This window comes from Bos javanicus, chromosome 17, assembly GCF_032452875.1.
Source record: "Bos javanicus breed banteng chromosome 17, ARS-OSU_banteng_1.0, whole genome shotgun sequence".
NCBI classification, from domain to species: Eukaryota; Metazoa; Chordata; class Mammalia; order Artiodactyla; family Bovidae; genus Bos; species Bos javanicus.
In genome coordinates, this window is record NC_083884.1 from 35,885,483 (window position 1) to 35,898,153 (window position 12,671).

General features: G+C 35.3%; 1 protein-coding gene across 7 annotated transcripts in view; it reads right to left on the reverse strand.

Moving 5' to 3' along the window:
• The window catches only part of BLTP1 (bridge-like lipid transfer protein family member 1), a 194,990-nt gene that overhangs the window by 8,813 nt on the left and 173,506 nt on the right, over positions 1–12,671 (reverse strand). For all 7 annotated transcript variants that reach the window (XM_061384265.1, XM_061384270.1, XM_061384269.1 and 4 more), the window contains 10 exons: positions 11,814–12,014; positions 10,879–11,058; positions 8,127–8,264; positions 7,198–7,455; positions 6,582–6,732; positions 6,016–6,173; positions 5,711–5,903; positions 5,274–5,491; positions 2,110–2,361; positions 1,226–1,429 (listed from right to left, as the gene is read on the reverse strand). In XM_061384265.1, coding sequence (XP_061240249.1) covers positions 1,226–1,429; positions 2,110–2,361; positions 5,274–5,491; positions 5,711–5,903; positions 6,016–6,173; positions 6,582–6,732; positions 7,198–7,455; positions 8,127–8,264; positions 10,879–11,058; positions 11,814–12,014 — 1,953 coding nt within the window. The remainder of the gene's footprint in view (positions 1–1,225; positions 1,430–2,109; positions 2,362–5,273; positions 5,492–5,710; positions 5,904–6,015; positions 6,174–6,581; positions 6,733–7,197; positions 7,456–8,126; positions 8,265–10,878; positions 11,059–11,813; positions 12,015–12,671) is intronic.

Consider the following 12,671-nt stretch of genomic DNA (forward strand, 5'->3'; position numbering starts at 1 on the left):
TCTCAATACTGAAGCTGTTATAACATGGTTTTGGATAAATCCAATACATTTTGATTTTTGTTTCTTTGAATATTATTCTCAATTGAAATCATATCTGAATTTAAGAGCTTTATTAAGCTCCAAGTTTTTCATAGGTTAAATAATTCTCTCTTATAAGGTATGATTAAATACAACCCCAATCTTGGGACTAGGTTATAAGTCCTGAGTTTCCCCAACATATGTGCTATGTTGCTATATGTTGTATATATGCTATATATGCAAACAGAGTTGTCATAAAAATTAGCATTTTCTAGTTACACAGGTAGCAGTTCAGTATGCTAACAGCCCCTCCATTGTATCCCAGTTCAAAAGAACTCCTTCTCCCAAAGTCTCTTATTGAGAAGGTAGAATAATCAATACATGCAGAATTTTCTAATTTACTTCCTTATCCTCTTTTGTTCTCAGAACATTTTTTAACAGTCTTTGATCCCTAGGTTTGCCAATGCATAGTAACTATTTTCCATGAGGCCCAAGCCATCTTCTTTTCCACTCTGAAAGGAAGTCATTTTTAAGCAAAACATTCAAGTCTTAACATGTCTCAGTTTAGTCAGCTTTTCAATACAGATGAAATGATTGATACAAAGCAGTACTCTAAACTGTAACAGAAAAACAACCACAGAATAACAATTTTCATGACTGCGTTACTGCAAGACCTGTGAATCTAATCAAATGAAAAATTCATCAAAAGCACTCTTTATTAAACTTACGACTTCACTGGAAAACTAATATTTAGTTTCACTTTATTCCAGCCATCTGAACTTTGTGTTATTCTGTTATTTCGGGTTTTTTTTTCATTTTTTTTAAATTTTATTTTATTTTTAAACTTTACAATATTGTATTGGTTTTGCCAAAACTTTCCCAAACCTCCAATTGTGAACATTAGTATAAAAATATATTTTCAAATTATAATAAACAATTTCACTTATGTAAACCAATTTTATTTTGAATGTTTTCAGTTACACTGAAAATAATTTTAGTCCATGAGATGTGGCACTGCTAGGGTGTTGACTCATGTAGTAATATTGCTACTTATGGTGCTGGAATAAAATGAAGCTTGTTGAAAGAAATGGAAATGCTCTCTCCACTTTAATTAATGCTCCCTCCACTTAATTTAAATTCTAAACACAGTCAACAACTAAAAATAGAGAATACAAAACAGATCTTTCCAAGGAATCAAACTTTTAACCTTCATTCCTTGTGGCCGTAACATAATTGAACCATTCTTTCACACTTGCTACTCCATGGGGTGGATTTTCATGGCGACGCCTGGTTATCTTGGTTATTGTTGCCATAGGACTTTCCAAAGCACCACACGGTTTGGTAACCATGGTATTGTGGCCCAGATGAAAATCCAGTGTTTGTACAATATATGTAGAGTGATCATTAGAGCCTAGAGGGGGGAACAAGTTTCTTAATGTAACAAACTATATTTTAGATGGAAGAAGAGTTGTGGCCCTAGAGCAATAGATTCAGCTAGTTAAGTCATACATAGAGAAGGTGTAAAAACAGGGAGTACATTAAGCGAGAAAAAAAATAAAATTCTTTTTCTTTTAGTTATAACTGTATTTATCCCCAAGAAGATGAAGAACATCAACCACTTATTTCCTTCATCATCAAGATATCAGAGAGTAGAACATTAAAGCTAAAAGAAACTGTAAACAGAGGCAGAAGTGCAGCTTTGTCCATAGAAGTCTTGTAAAGCAGCCCTGACTGGCAGTCAGTTTCTTTACTCTACCACTGTGTGTTGTCTTCTCTTCATGTTTCTCTAAGAAATACTTACAATAACTATGACTTAACTATGACCAGCCATGGCAGCAGAAATTTAACTGCCTAAGTAAAAAACAGAATAAGATGGTAAATTCAGAAATAAGCCCTTTAACATGTGCCAGTCTTTATAGATATTGACTCATTGGCAGTAAACTCCTTAACATGTCAGGTACATAATAATAGAGATGGATTTCAGAAGTATCATAAGAAAACAGACAAATGATATGGGGAAAGAAAACTACTTTGTCGTATATAATCATATAAGAAGATGGGTAAAAGTGAAAGCTGAAAATGGTAGTTTACCATCTTCCCATATTTTCTGAGCTTCAGTCCAAAAAGCAATATTTGGTTCCTCTAAATGAAAAAGGGCCCAGGATTTTGAACGGAAATTTGGGCCATGAAAACAAGCTAGTGTCATATGATTTCCATGTAAGCTCATTGATCCTCCAAACTGCATTCCATCTTCAGGTAACGGAATCTGAAATAAGGATATGTGGCATCCTGACACCACCTTCAATACTCCCGGCCAATGTCGATGATGAGCTGCATCGAGCACTGCAAGAAAACAAAGAACCATTTATCCCAAAGTATCTCATGAACATCCTGAGTGCTGGGTAGGAAGACAGCACATGGCTACTTTCTACAACTAAAGTGACTCAGATAAGGGATAAAACAGTTCAGTCCCTGGATAATATTAAGCGGAAGCTAATAAGAATACAGTCTTAGAAAAGATGTTGTGTAAAGATGGATAGAACTAAGGAAAGTAACAATCTTATAATAATAATTACAACCAATGCTTCTATAATAATGATTTATAAAGTGCCTGCATGAAATTTTATCCAATTCTCACAGTAACTTTATAAACGAGGTGTGTCATCTAGAGAAAACACCTAGTTTACAGAAGAGGGGTTAAGTAAACCAGTGATCAGAAGACCTAGATATCAAAGGCAGATGCCTGATTTTAAGTACTTAAAAAAAAAATCTTTTATAACCTTGTTACTCAAAAGTGAGGTCTGAGAACCAGCAGCATCAGCATCACTTGGGAGCTTGTTAGAAATTCACTCTTGTGTCTATTCCATATTTACTGTATCAGAATCTGCATTTTAATAAGATCTCCAGGTGTTTCAGATGCGCATTGAAGTTCAAGGAGAGCTAATCAGATACACAGCTGAACACTGAACAACATGGGGGTTGATATACAGGGACACTGAACCTTCACAAAGTCAAAAATCCATGTATTACTTAAAGTTGGCCCTCCATATCCACACTTCCAACAGGATTCAACCAGGCATAGATCATGTAGTACCACGGTACTCACTGCTATTAAAAACCTGTGTGTGGGCCTGCAGAGTTCACACGTGTCTCACTGTACAGTCAGTATCTGTATTACCCACTTTCCCCAGTGATATCCTTCTGGCTGTTTTCTACACTTCTCATTCTGGATCCACCCAAAGATCATGCATTGTATGTAGTTGGCATATCTCTTTAGTTTCCTTTAATCTAAGACAACTCCTTAAGCCTGTTTGTTTGTTGCCCGTGACAAAGGTTTTTGGAAAAGTCCAGGCCAGACATTTTGGGGAACATCCATCTGTTAGTTTGTGTCTGATACCAATTCCACTTTAAAGGTAGTGAAGGGACTTGGAGAACAAGATAAATGAAACCATAAAAAGACAACTGAAAGACTGAGAAAGTAGGATATTCTGCAGGATAATTGGCCAAGTCTCTTAGCAAGTCAAGTCACTAAAAAAGGGACTAAATTCAGTAGAATTTAAAAAGAGTAAAGAAACATAACCGTTTTTAACCTGTGGTCTCGAATTGGATATACTGGTTTGGATAACCCAGTTGTAAAGATAATTTAAGGTCAGTTGTCAACTGCGATGAGGTGGCTAGAGGAGATAATTAATGTAATGTAAAGTTCGAGATTGTTGACTGGAAAAGGTTAAAAAACAATATGAATAATATTCTGGTAAGCAGTATATATATATATATATATATATGCATGTATACGTGTGTGTGTGTATGTGTGCACACGCATGCGTGCCTAGAAAAGTATCTGAGAGTATATACTCTGTATAAAGTAATCACAGTGATGATTTCTGGGCAGAATGTTGAGGTTTTTATTTTTTGCTTGGATATGTACATTCTTTCCCAATGCACACTGTTTCCCAATGCACATGTACTGCTTCTGTGATAAAAATCATTAAAAGTTATCCTACTACAGCCTACTTTTCACTTTTAACTCTATCAATCTAGTTAAAGCCACCACTGTCTTTTGCCTGGACTCTCAGAATATCCTCCTTACAATGGTATTAAAAGTATAAGTGTGTAGTAATAGCAGTTATTGTATTAATAGTGATTACTACAGTGATTTCCTTACTTTCTTTCTTAACCACCTCAGTCTGTTCCCCACACAGAAGCCAGAGTGATGCTTTAAAAAGGATTATTTTTGTAAGAAGTAAATCAAATAGTATCACATCTGTTCAGAATTCTTCAGTAGCTCCCCAACATATTAAAAATCTTATCTGCAGCTTCTCTGAATTCATGTTCAGTATTTTCCTGCTTGCTCACTCTGTTTCACCACAGTGGGCCACCTCAATGATCATCAAACAAGCAAGTTTCCTCCCAACTGTAGGGGCTTTGCACCTTCTCATAGCCCACTTTGCCTAGAACTCTTCTTCCAAGATCTTAGCCTAGCTCTTTCATTTTAGAAAAGGTTTCCTTTACCACCCTTTCTAAAATATTTATCCTCACAGACTATCATTTTCTATATTCTTCCCCTGCTTTGTTCTTTTTCTCTGCATTTCTCTCTACCTGAAATTATCTTACACAGTTAGTTAGTTATGGTCTGTCTCTCCCATTAAAATTTAATGGAGAATAGGAACTTTTTCCACTAGTAGATCCCCTATTCCTAAAACAGTGCTTAAGAACATGGTTGATATTTGAATTTTGAATATTGAATTACTGACTGAAAATAATAAACTGTGTAACATGACACAGCCGGTAAATCCAAATTCAGACATTCTGATTCCACAGCCCATGCTCTGAACCAGAACATGGTATTATCATAATTAGTATTCAAGAGCATGAAGTATAATGAAATGTATTAAATAATCAAATGAATATGAGTAATGTAATAGGAATTACAAGGTAAGTTATTCAGAATCAAAATATAATCATTAGTTGTAACTTGTAATTATGTACAAAGTATTAATTTATAATATACTGATGTAGTTTGTAATAATGGTATGATTAGAGATGGTTTGTGGCAGGGGAGATAATGAATGAATGTCTTTCCAAATGATGGCTTCTAATTCCATTGGTGGGTAGGACATGAGTACTTTGCTGAGTGAGTAGGATAAAGAGCATATGGACCCCTTTGTGAGTATGGTATTTAAATGTTTAAATTAAAATTGTAACACATAGTGAAAGATAAAGTATATATAAAGTCTTAGTTTTCTAACTCTTACATTGTTCTTGTGAACTTTTCTCTAGGTTATTAGTCATTGTCTTAGGTGGAAGATAAGGAACTGGTCCCCAGGTAGACAGAGCTCGTTTGCTGGTGTCAAACTGCTGAGTGAAAAATTCCTGGAGCTTCATTCCTATTTTTATCAGGTCTGGTGTAGTTGATCTTGATATCATTACTTGGAAAATATCCCACTTCAGATCTCCATGGACAAAAATTTCACTAGAGCATAAAACAGAGTCTTTATCATATATCTTATAGAAAACAGTTTAAAAGCACCCAAAAAAGTCTCTTCCCCACCAGCTTTTCATTCATATTAATTGTATAACAGAAAAATCATGTAATTGCAGGAAAAATGGTTTGAGTCTTTTCACCGAATGATAGAAAATATGTTAAAAGCAGTCATGTAAAGTACTGAAAAAGTAATATTTCACTAAATACCTTTTATCAGTCATGCTTGAATCCAGTGTGTTATACAGATTTACTTTCCATTCATCCTGAAGCTTGAGGTCAGCATTACTGAAGATACCCATGAGAATACTTGAGCCCATGTAATCCACACGAGCTTCAGTAGAACCCATAGTAATCTGAATTTTGTGACTGGGTTGCTGGTTTGGATGTTCGGAAATATGAGCTAAAATAGAAACAATAATTACTTTTCACAGAAATGCCTAATAAAAACTCATCAAAATCGGTTTTCAAATGCTTTTCTCAATATATTTTTCAGCTGTAAAATTTCAACGTACCAACCATCTCCAAAGCATTTACATCTATAGTGCCTCCAACTACTCCTCCTTTAGAATCTAACTGTGATCTTCCCAGACCAACAGACATGCTTATTTCTCGATCTCGATTACTTCCTACTGACAGGCGGCCTTGGCTCTTCAAACCACTAGTTGTCCAGCTATCAAAAAGAAAAAGCCTTGTTAAATAGACATATGGCTTCCAATGTCATGAATTAAAACAGGAGATATATGATTAAAAAAAAATTGGACAATGAAACAATACATTTCTTATAAAAACTATGGTAAACATTTGAATATTAACATTAATAACGAAGCTTTATTCTTAGCTAGAAAATTATGCTATTTTCCTTATTTTCTTTTTAGAACACATATTTCATGCTGTTTCTATGTTATAGTATCTTTAGGATTAAACCATTTTCAGGGTAAAGCAATTTATAATTTATCTATTGACTGTCTTAAACATTTCAGCATTTGAAAAAGGTTTTGTATTGCTTTACAACAATTAGAAAAATTATATATGATGATTAAATATATTTTCTTTGTATCTTTGTATCTGAATAGCTTACGTTGTATTTCCCATTACATTACTCATATTCATTTGAACGTTTAATTGCTTCAAGTTGATAGCAAACACGACAAGTGTTTCCCATGGGGTCCCTTGTTGGCTTGCTGCTTTGTTTGATTTGTTAAAAGGAGTTGATGTTTTTGAAAGTGAATCTAAAAATAGAAAATAAAATGTACATTTATTTATATAGATGTTCAGCCAATTACAAAGCAAAGACCACTCTTATCACTATAATCCAAAAAGTAAAATTATGATATTTTTGTGTTAAACCTAACATTTACTAGCTGTCACATTTTTTCAATATCAAGTACCTATTACAACACTGTAGGTGTGTTTTACTTCTAACAATAACTACCATATGGAGCACGCTAACACTATGCTCATTTCTTTCTCTCTATCCTTTTTCAAAGCAACTAGCCGTCCAGCTGTCTCATCTGCTAGCAAATACTGTCAAGTGTGTGTATGTGTATGTTGTTGCATTTGGGACTCCTACCCCCACCCCACATCTTCCGTAAAAACCTGTAATCTCTTCATGCAGTTGGGGCAAAAATCTGGGAGTAACCAATTAAGATTTTTATATTAGGAGCTCTAGAGGGCTAACAAAAGAACAGTGTTACCTCTTCGGGGAACTGAAGAATCAGACACACTTCTTGACCTTATGGAAGCTGGGGATTTTAGGCTCTGTGCTGCTGTCCCTGGTGACATGGTGCTGTTCGTCATATGCTCACTGAACACATTAGGTGACTGAGGCATATGGGTGAAGGAGGCTGACTGACTAGGCTGCTCCCAGGTCCTGCAGTAAGCTTTTCTTGATGATTCGGGAGAAAGGTGTTGGCTCACACCTTCAATGGAATCAGGTGTCCCTGGGCCAGATGCTAAAAGGAAAGTAGAAAACAAAAACAAAATTAACAGGAAAATATCTCCATGCTATAAAACATTCACCACTCCACCACTTCTAATCACATTTTGTATTTCTTCAAGTTCTCTGAAAACTGTACAATGTCCAGTTTGCACAATTCCAGCATGTCATTTAATTCTCACAGAAAATATATGAGAAGGGTAGGACAGGCACTCTGTCCCATATTACAGTTGAGGGAGTAGACCTAGAATCCAAATTTCTAATATTTTCTACTGTATAATGCTAACTCTTTACTTTCACTTACACAATGTAATATACAGCAATATCTATGTTGAAGGAAAAAAAATGGTAGCATGTCCTCAATATTTTCTATTTTCCATGTTTAACCATGATTAAGTTGGTTAAATTATTTATGCATTTCCAGATTTTACAGAGATTACAGGGTAACCACAGAACAAAATAATCCCCGAGACAGCAAGCATTTTGTGACCTCCAATGCTAGTACATTCCCAGTGGTTACTAGCACATTAAAGGGGCTCCACTGACATTTGTTGAATGAGTGAAAGAACTGCAGGGTAGTTTACCAAGTAAGACAAAGTTTGTGTTATCAATCATGGATCTTATTATTATTGTAATCAAAATTAAAAGCAGCCTAAGTATAATCTATAATTACATAAATAAGCTTACTTGGCAAATTAATAGTTTGGTCTCCAAGAAATAGGCGTCTTGCAATACTCCTCCTATACCAGGCTCTTGGAAATGCCAGAATTTCACTGAGGCGGCGCATATCATATTTAAAGGAAGCAGACCCTATATCACAAACAGCTGATACATAAATGAAATTTGTTAGAACATATTTCCAAAACCTTTAATATTTTCACATGGTAGATATAATATTACACAACTGAATTATAATTCTCTTACAAGTCTTGAAATGCCAAAATGAGATATATAGTATGATCAGTTAGTGATAATGTGTTCCTTTCACAGCTGATAAAGATAGCACATTCTAGCACCATTAGTTCCATTTCCATTTTTGAAGTGAGAGCAAACTGGAATTCTATTACCACTTTATCATGAAATTCTCACACAGGATCTAAGGTCAGTCTTATAGACAGCTTCCAGCTTTAACACAGGGCCCCTCTCAGAAATGGAAAATGAATCATCAGGATTAGCTAGAATACAGACTTCTTCAAAAGCAGCTGCAAACCAAGTAACTGTATGGCAGAAGTTAGTATTTTGTGAGTGAAAGTCACTCAGTTGTGTCTGACTCTGCGACCCCATGGACTCTACATTTCATGGAATTCTCCAGGCCAGAATACTGGAGTGGGTAGCCTTTCCCTTTCCAGGGGATCTTCCTAATCCAGGGATCAAACCCAGGTCTCCTGCATTGCAGGTGAACTCTTTACCAGCTAAGCAGTGAATTGTCAGTCTCAAAGTGTTCTGATGGCTGACTCAGGGTTTTTGCTCTGCTACTTCTGCTTCAGGTGCTCCTCCAGTCCTCCATCAGAGCTTCTGTTGCATTCACATGTCAGTGTCCCTTAAACCTGAACTTTCCATTTCAGCCTGAGCCCATATCCACACAGCCCAATAGCCAATTGCCTATCAGATCCTTCCACCTCAGTGTCATATAAGTATTTCCTTCTTTATTTTCTAAAGGCAGTGACCTCAATGCCCCTTGAGCTACCTAACCTAAAAGCCTGAGGCATTGTTGCCTCCTCTATTGCTGCTCATACAACTTGTCCTTAAGCTTATGGATTCTCATATTTATCTTGAAACCATTCTCTCTCCTCTTTTTTTACTGTCACAATTCAGGCCCTCATCCCCTACTGCTTAGTCTACTTCAACAGTGTCCCCAAGCATCTTTCCACTCTACCATCTCTTACCATTCTCCTATCAGCTCTCTTCCTAAAACATCAATCTTAAGGATCATTCCTTTTTAAAAAAACATAGATTTTATAATCCATGTATAATTTTGGTGGTTCTTTTTTGTGGCAAGAATACTTAACATGAAATCTACCCTCTTAACAGATTTTTCAGTGTACAGAACAGTATTGCTATCTTTAAGGACAGTGTTGTCATATAGTTCTTAAAAACTGCTAATAGCTTCTCCTTGCCCAAAGGATCAGAACCCCATTTTTTAGCATGGTATGAGTTTCCCCACCCCACAGTCATGTCCTGGGCTATTTTATCAGCTTTACCTCTAGTCAAGTCCTCCCTGTCTCTGAACCCATCTACTTTGTACAACTAACTCAGTGTTCAGTTACACCTATGCTTTAACTCAGTGAATCAAAGTATGATCCAAAAGCATACTTTCTGATGCTCTGACCATTAAATACCATGTTGCCATAGCCAAGAATATTCCTACATAATTTTAAAGACTGGCCCCAACATCATATCCTTTGTGAAACCTTCTCTGATCTCTTATATAAAACAGAATTTGTTTCCTCCTCTTTAAGTAAACTTCCATTATAGGATTTGTCACACTGCACTGTAATTTGTCTACTCATAAGACCTTGCCTGGACTTCCCTGGTGGCTCAGACGGTAAAGCTTCTGTCTACAATGCGGGAGACCCAGGTTCGATCCCTGGGTTGGGAAGATCCCCGGAGAAGGAAATGGTAATCCCTCCAGGACTATTGCCTGGAAAATCCCATGGACAGAGGAGCCTGGTAGGCTACAGTCCATGGGGTCACAAGAGTCGGACACGACTGACCGACTTCACTTCACTTCATGACCTTGCCTTATTCATGTGGGCATCTTCAAGTACCTAGCAGAGTGCCTGGCACAAGTTCTCTGTAAAATACAGGCTCAATTACATGTTTGCTGAATGACCAAACATATATTGTGTTGAGTGGATTAAGTGTACTTACCTATATTTGTTGGATTAATAATTTTTAAAGTTTTCACTCACTTAGTACTCTGAATTCTTCAAAATGTTCTACTCAATTTTAAATACTCAAATCACAGTGTACAGAAAGTGAGCAAGTGATTTGTCCATCATATATAACTAGTTAGCTTTATAATAAAGTTAGTGATACACAGGTACACAACTCAAGATCTTACGATACCAAGTAAAAATTTTTCAACACCCATTCTTCCTTAGTGTTTTAAGATTTTATAATTAAAAAATCAAAAAATAAGTCAGAATTTGTACCAACTCATGGTAGAGAAGTGAAGAAGCAGTTTTTAGCGACTTAAATAGGCATATTTTGGCCCTTGGGTGATATTTCCATGTATGTATCTAGAAATCCTATTTCTAACACTGATATCTCACTGGACTGAAATAGTACTTGGCTAGAAGTTATTCTTCTCCTTTAAATCAGCTTATCACTAAATGCTTAATGTTATTAAATTATTTAATATTTAAACACTTAAAAGGAGACCCTTATTTAATTCTGGGAAAACAATATTTCAATTAAAAAATATAAAATTGAATACCAGATATATTTATTAGTGTAGTATCCATTTTGCTTGCAGACTTGCTTACAGACTGACTTTCAAAAAATGAGGCACCTCCAGAACGCCTTATCCGAGACAAACTCACTTTTACAAACTCGAGATTTATACTGAGTGAGTCTTTTCGACCAGTGACTGAAGTGGGTTCTTCATCTACATTCCCTTAAAAAAAAAAATATATGTGAAAACACACACACACACCCACATATATACACACACACAAATCCCCAACAACTAGTTACATGAAGTTATTCAATAGGCTATAATATGCTATTAATTAAAATCACTTAAATGAGGTTAAAATTTAAGCAGAATCACCTAATGAACATTAGACATTCCTAACAATAATAGGTTCAAGTCCATAACCATAACGATGATTTTTACATCTCAACAAAAACTAGCACTGATGTGGAGTGTGTCTATTATTTGTCTAAATAAGTTAATAACATTCACTAATACCAACATCCTATGTATTTTTAGTGGTAAATCTGTACTTTAAAATGGCAGTGGAATTTAAGTTGACTAAATAGTCATATTAAAGAGTATCACTTTAAATTAACAAATGTAATGATGTACACAATTTAAAATTTTAACTACTGACAGAATATAATTTTTTATACAAATAGCAATTTGATGAAACATTTAAACACTTAGCATAAGTAACCTCATATCTGAAGAGATTACACAGTGTATATCACTTATAAAATATTTTGAGTTTTAAAATCTTATATGATTTACCTACATTACTTATTTCATATTTCTGTTTATTTAATGTAGAGACAGGATAGATATTATCAAGAAGAAAAAGTTTCTGATCTCGTTTTATATCCATTATTAAAGATAACATCATTTTTAAAAAGACGAAAGCTTGAAAAGATGTGATAAATTTGAAAAAGATGCAAACATGCTAAGTATACCTAATCCTCCTGATCCGGGTGTAAGGCCAGAAACAGCGGTTTTTTGTTTCCCTGCTCCATATGGATGAAATACATAAAGGGAAAAGTCAGACATGCATGCAGTGAAGCTCAGCCCAGAGGAACTGCTGCTGGAACTGGTCAGATCTGACTGACTACTACTATGTCGACTTCTGCCAAGAGGGCTGCCTAATCCTGATGAACCTATAGGGAACACAAGAAACCCAAAATAGAATAAGACACAGAAAGTACTAAAAAAAACTGTCTTAATATAGTCTCAAGAACCAAACATGATTTGAAAATAAAATGGAAATAGTCAAACATTAACTGATCAGTAGATTTAAATCCTTAACATGAGGGCTTAGATGTATTTTCCAATTAATATACTGTATAAACCAGGGTTGGATATTCTGTTCATTGTTGAAATAATTATTTATACATATGACTGGCCAACTCCAAGGTTTCCTGTTTAATTTCTCCTTTGTTCTTACTAGAAGCAGGCAGTTGGAAGAGGTACAAAATAGCTGAGTCTTAAGCAGTGGAGGAGAATGAACTGTAAAAAATCCAAATCATACAACTGGAGTCCACATTTCCACAGAAACAGTGGAAACAGAGCAAAGTACACAAATGGAGAAAGTTAAAGGTCTCTCTCTTAGAAATCAAGAAGGCCTTATTGGCAACATTCAACATGAGTGGAACAGGCTAATTTCAAAGAGTTGTCAAACTCTTTCCTACTTTATAGATTTTATACTATGTACCTGGAGTGTTTTATTCCCCTACCTGTCTACGTGGCTCATACTTACCACCTTCATGTTTGCACTGAAAATACACTTGTTTGCTTATTATCTATTTCTCCAAATT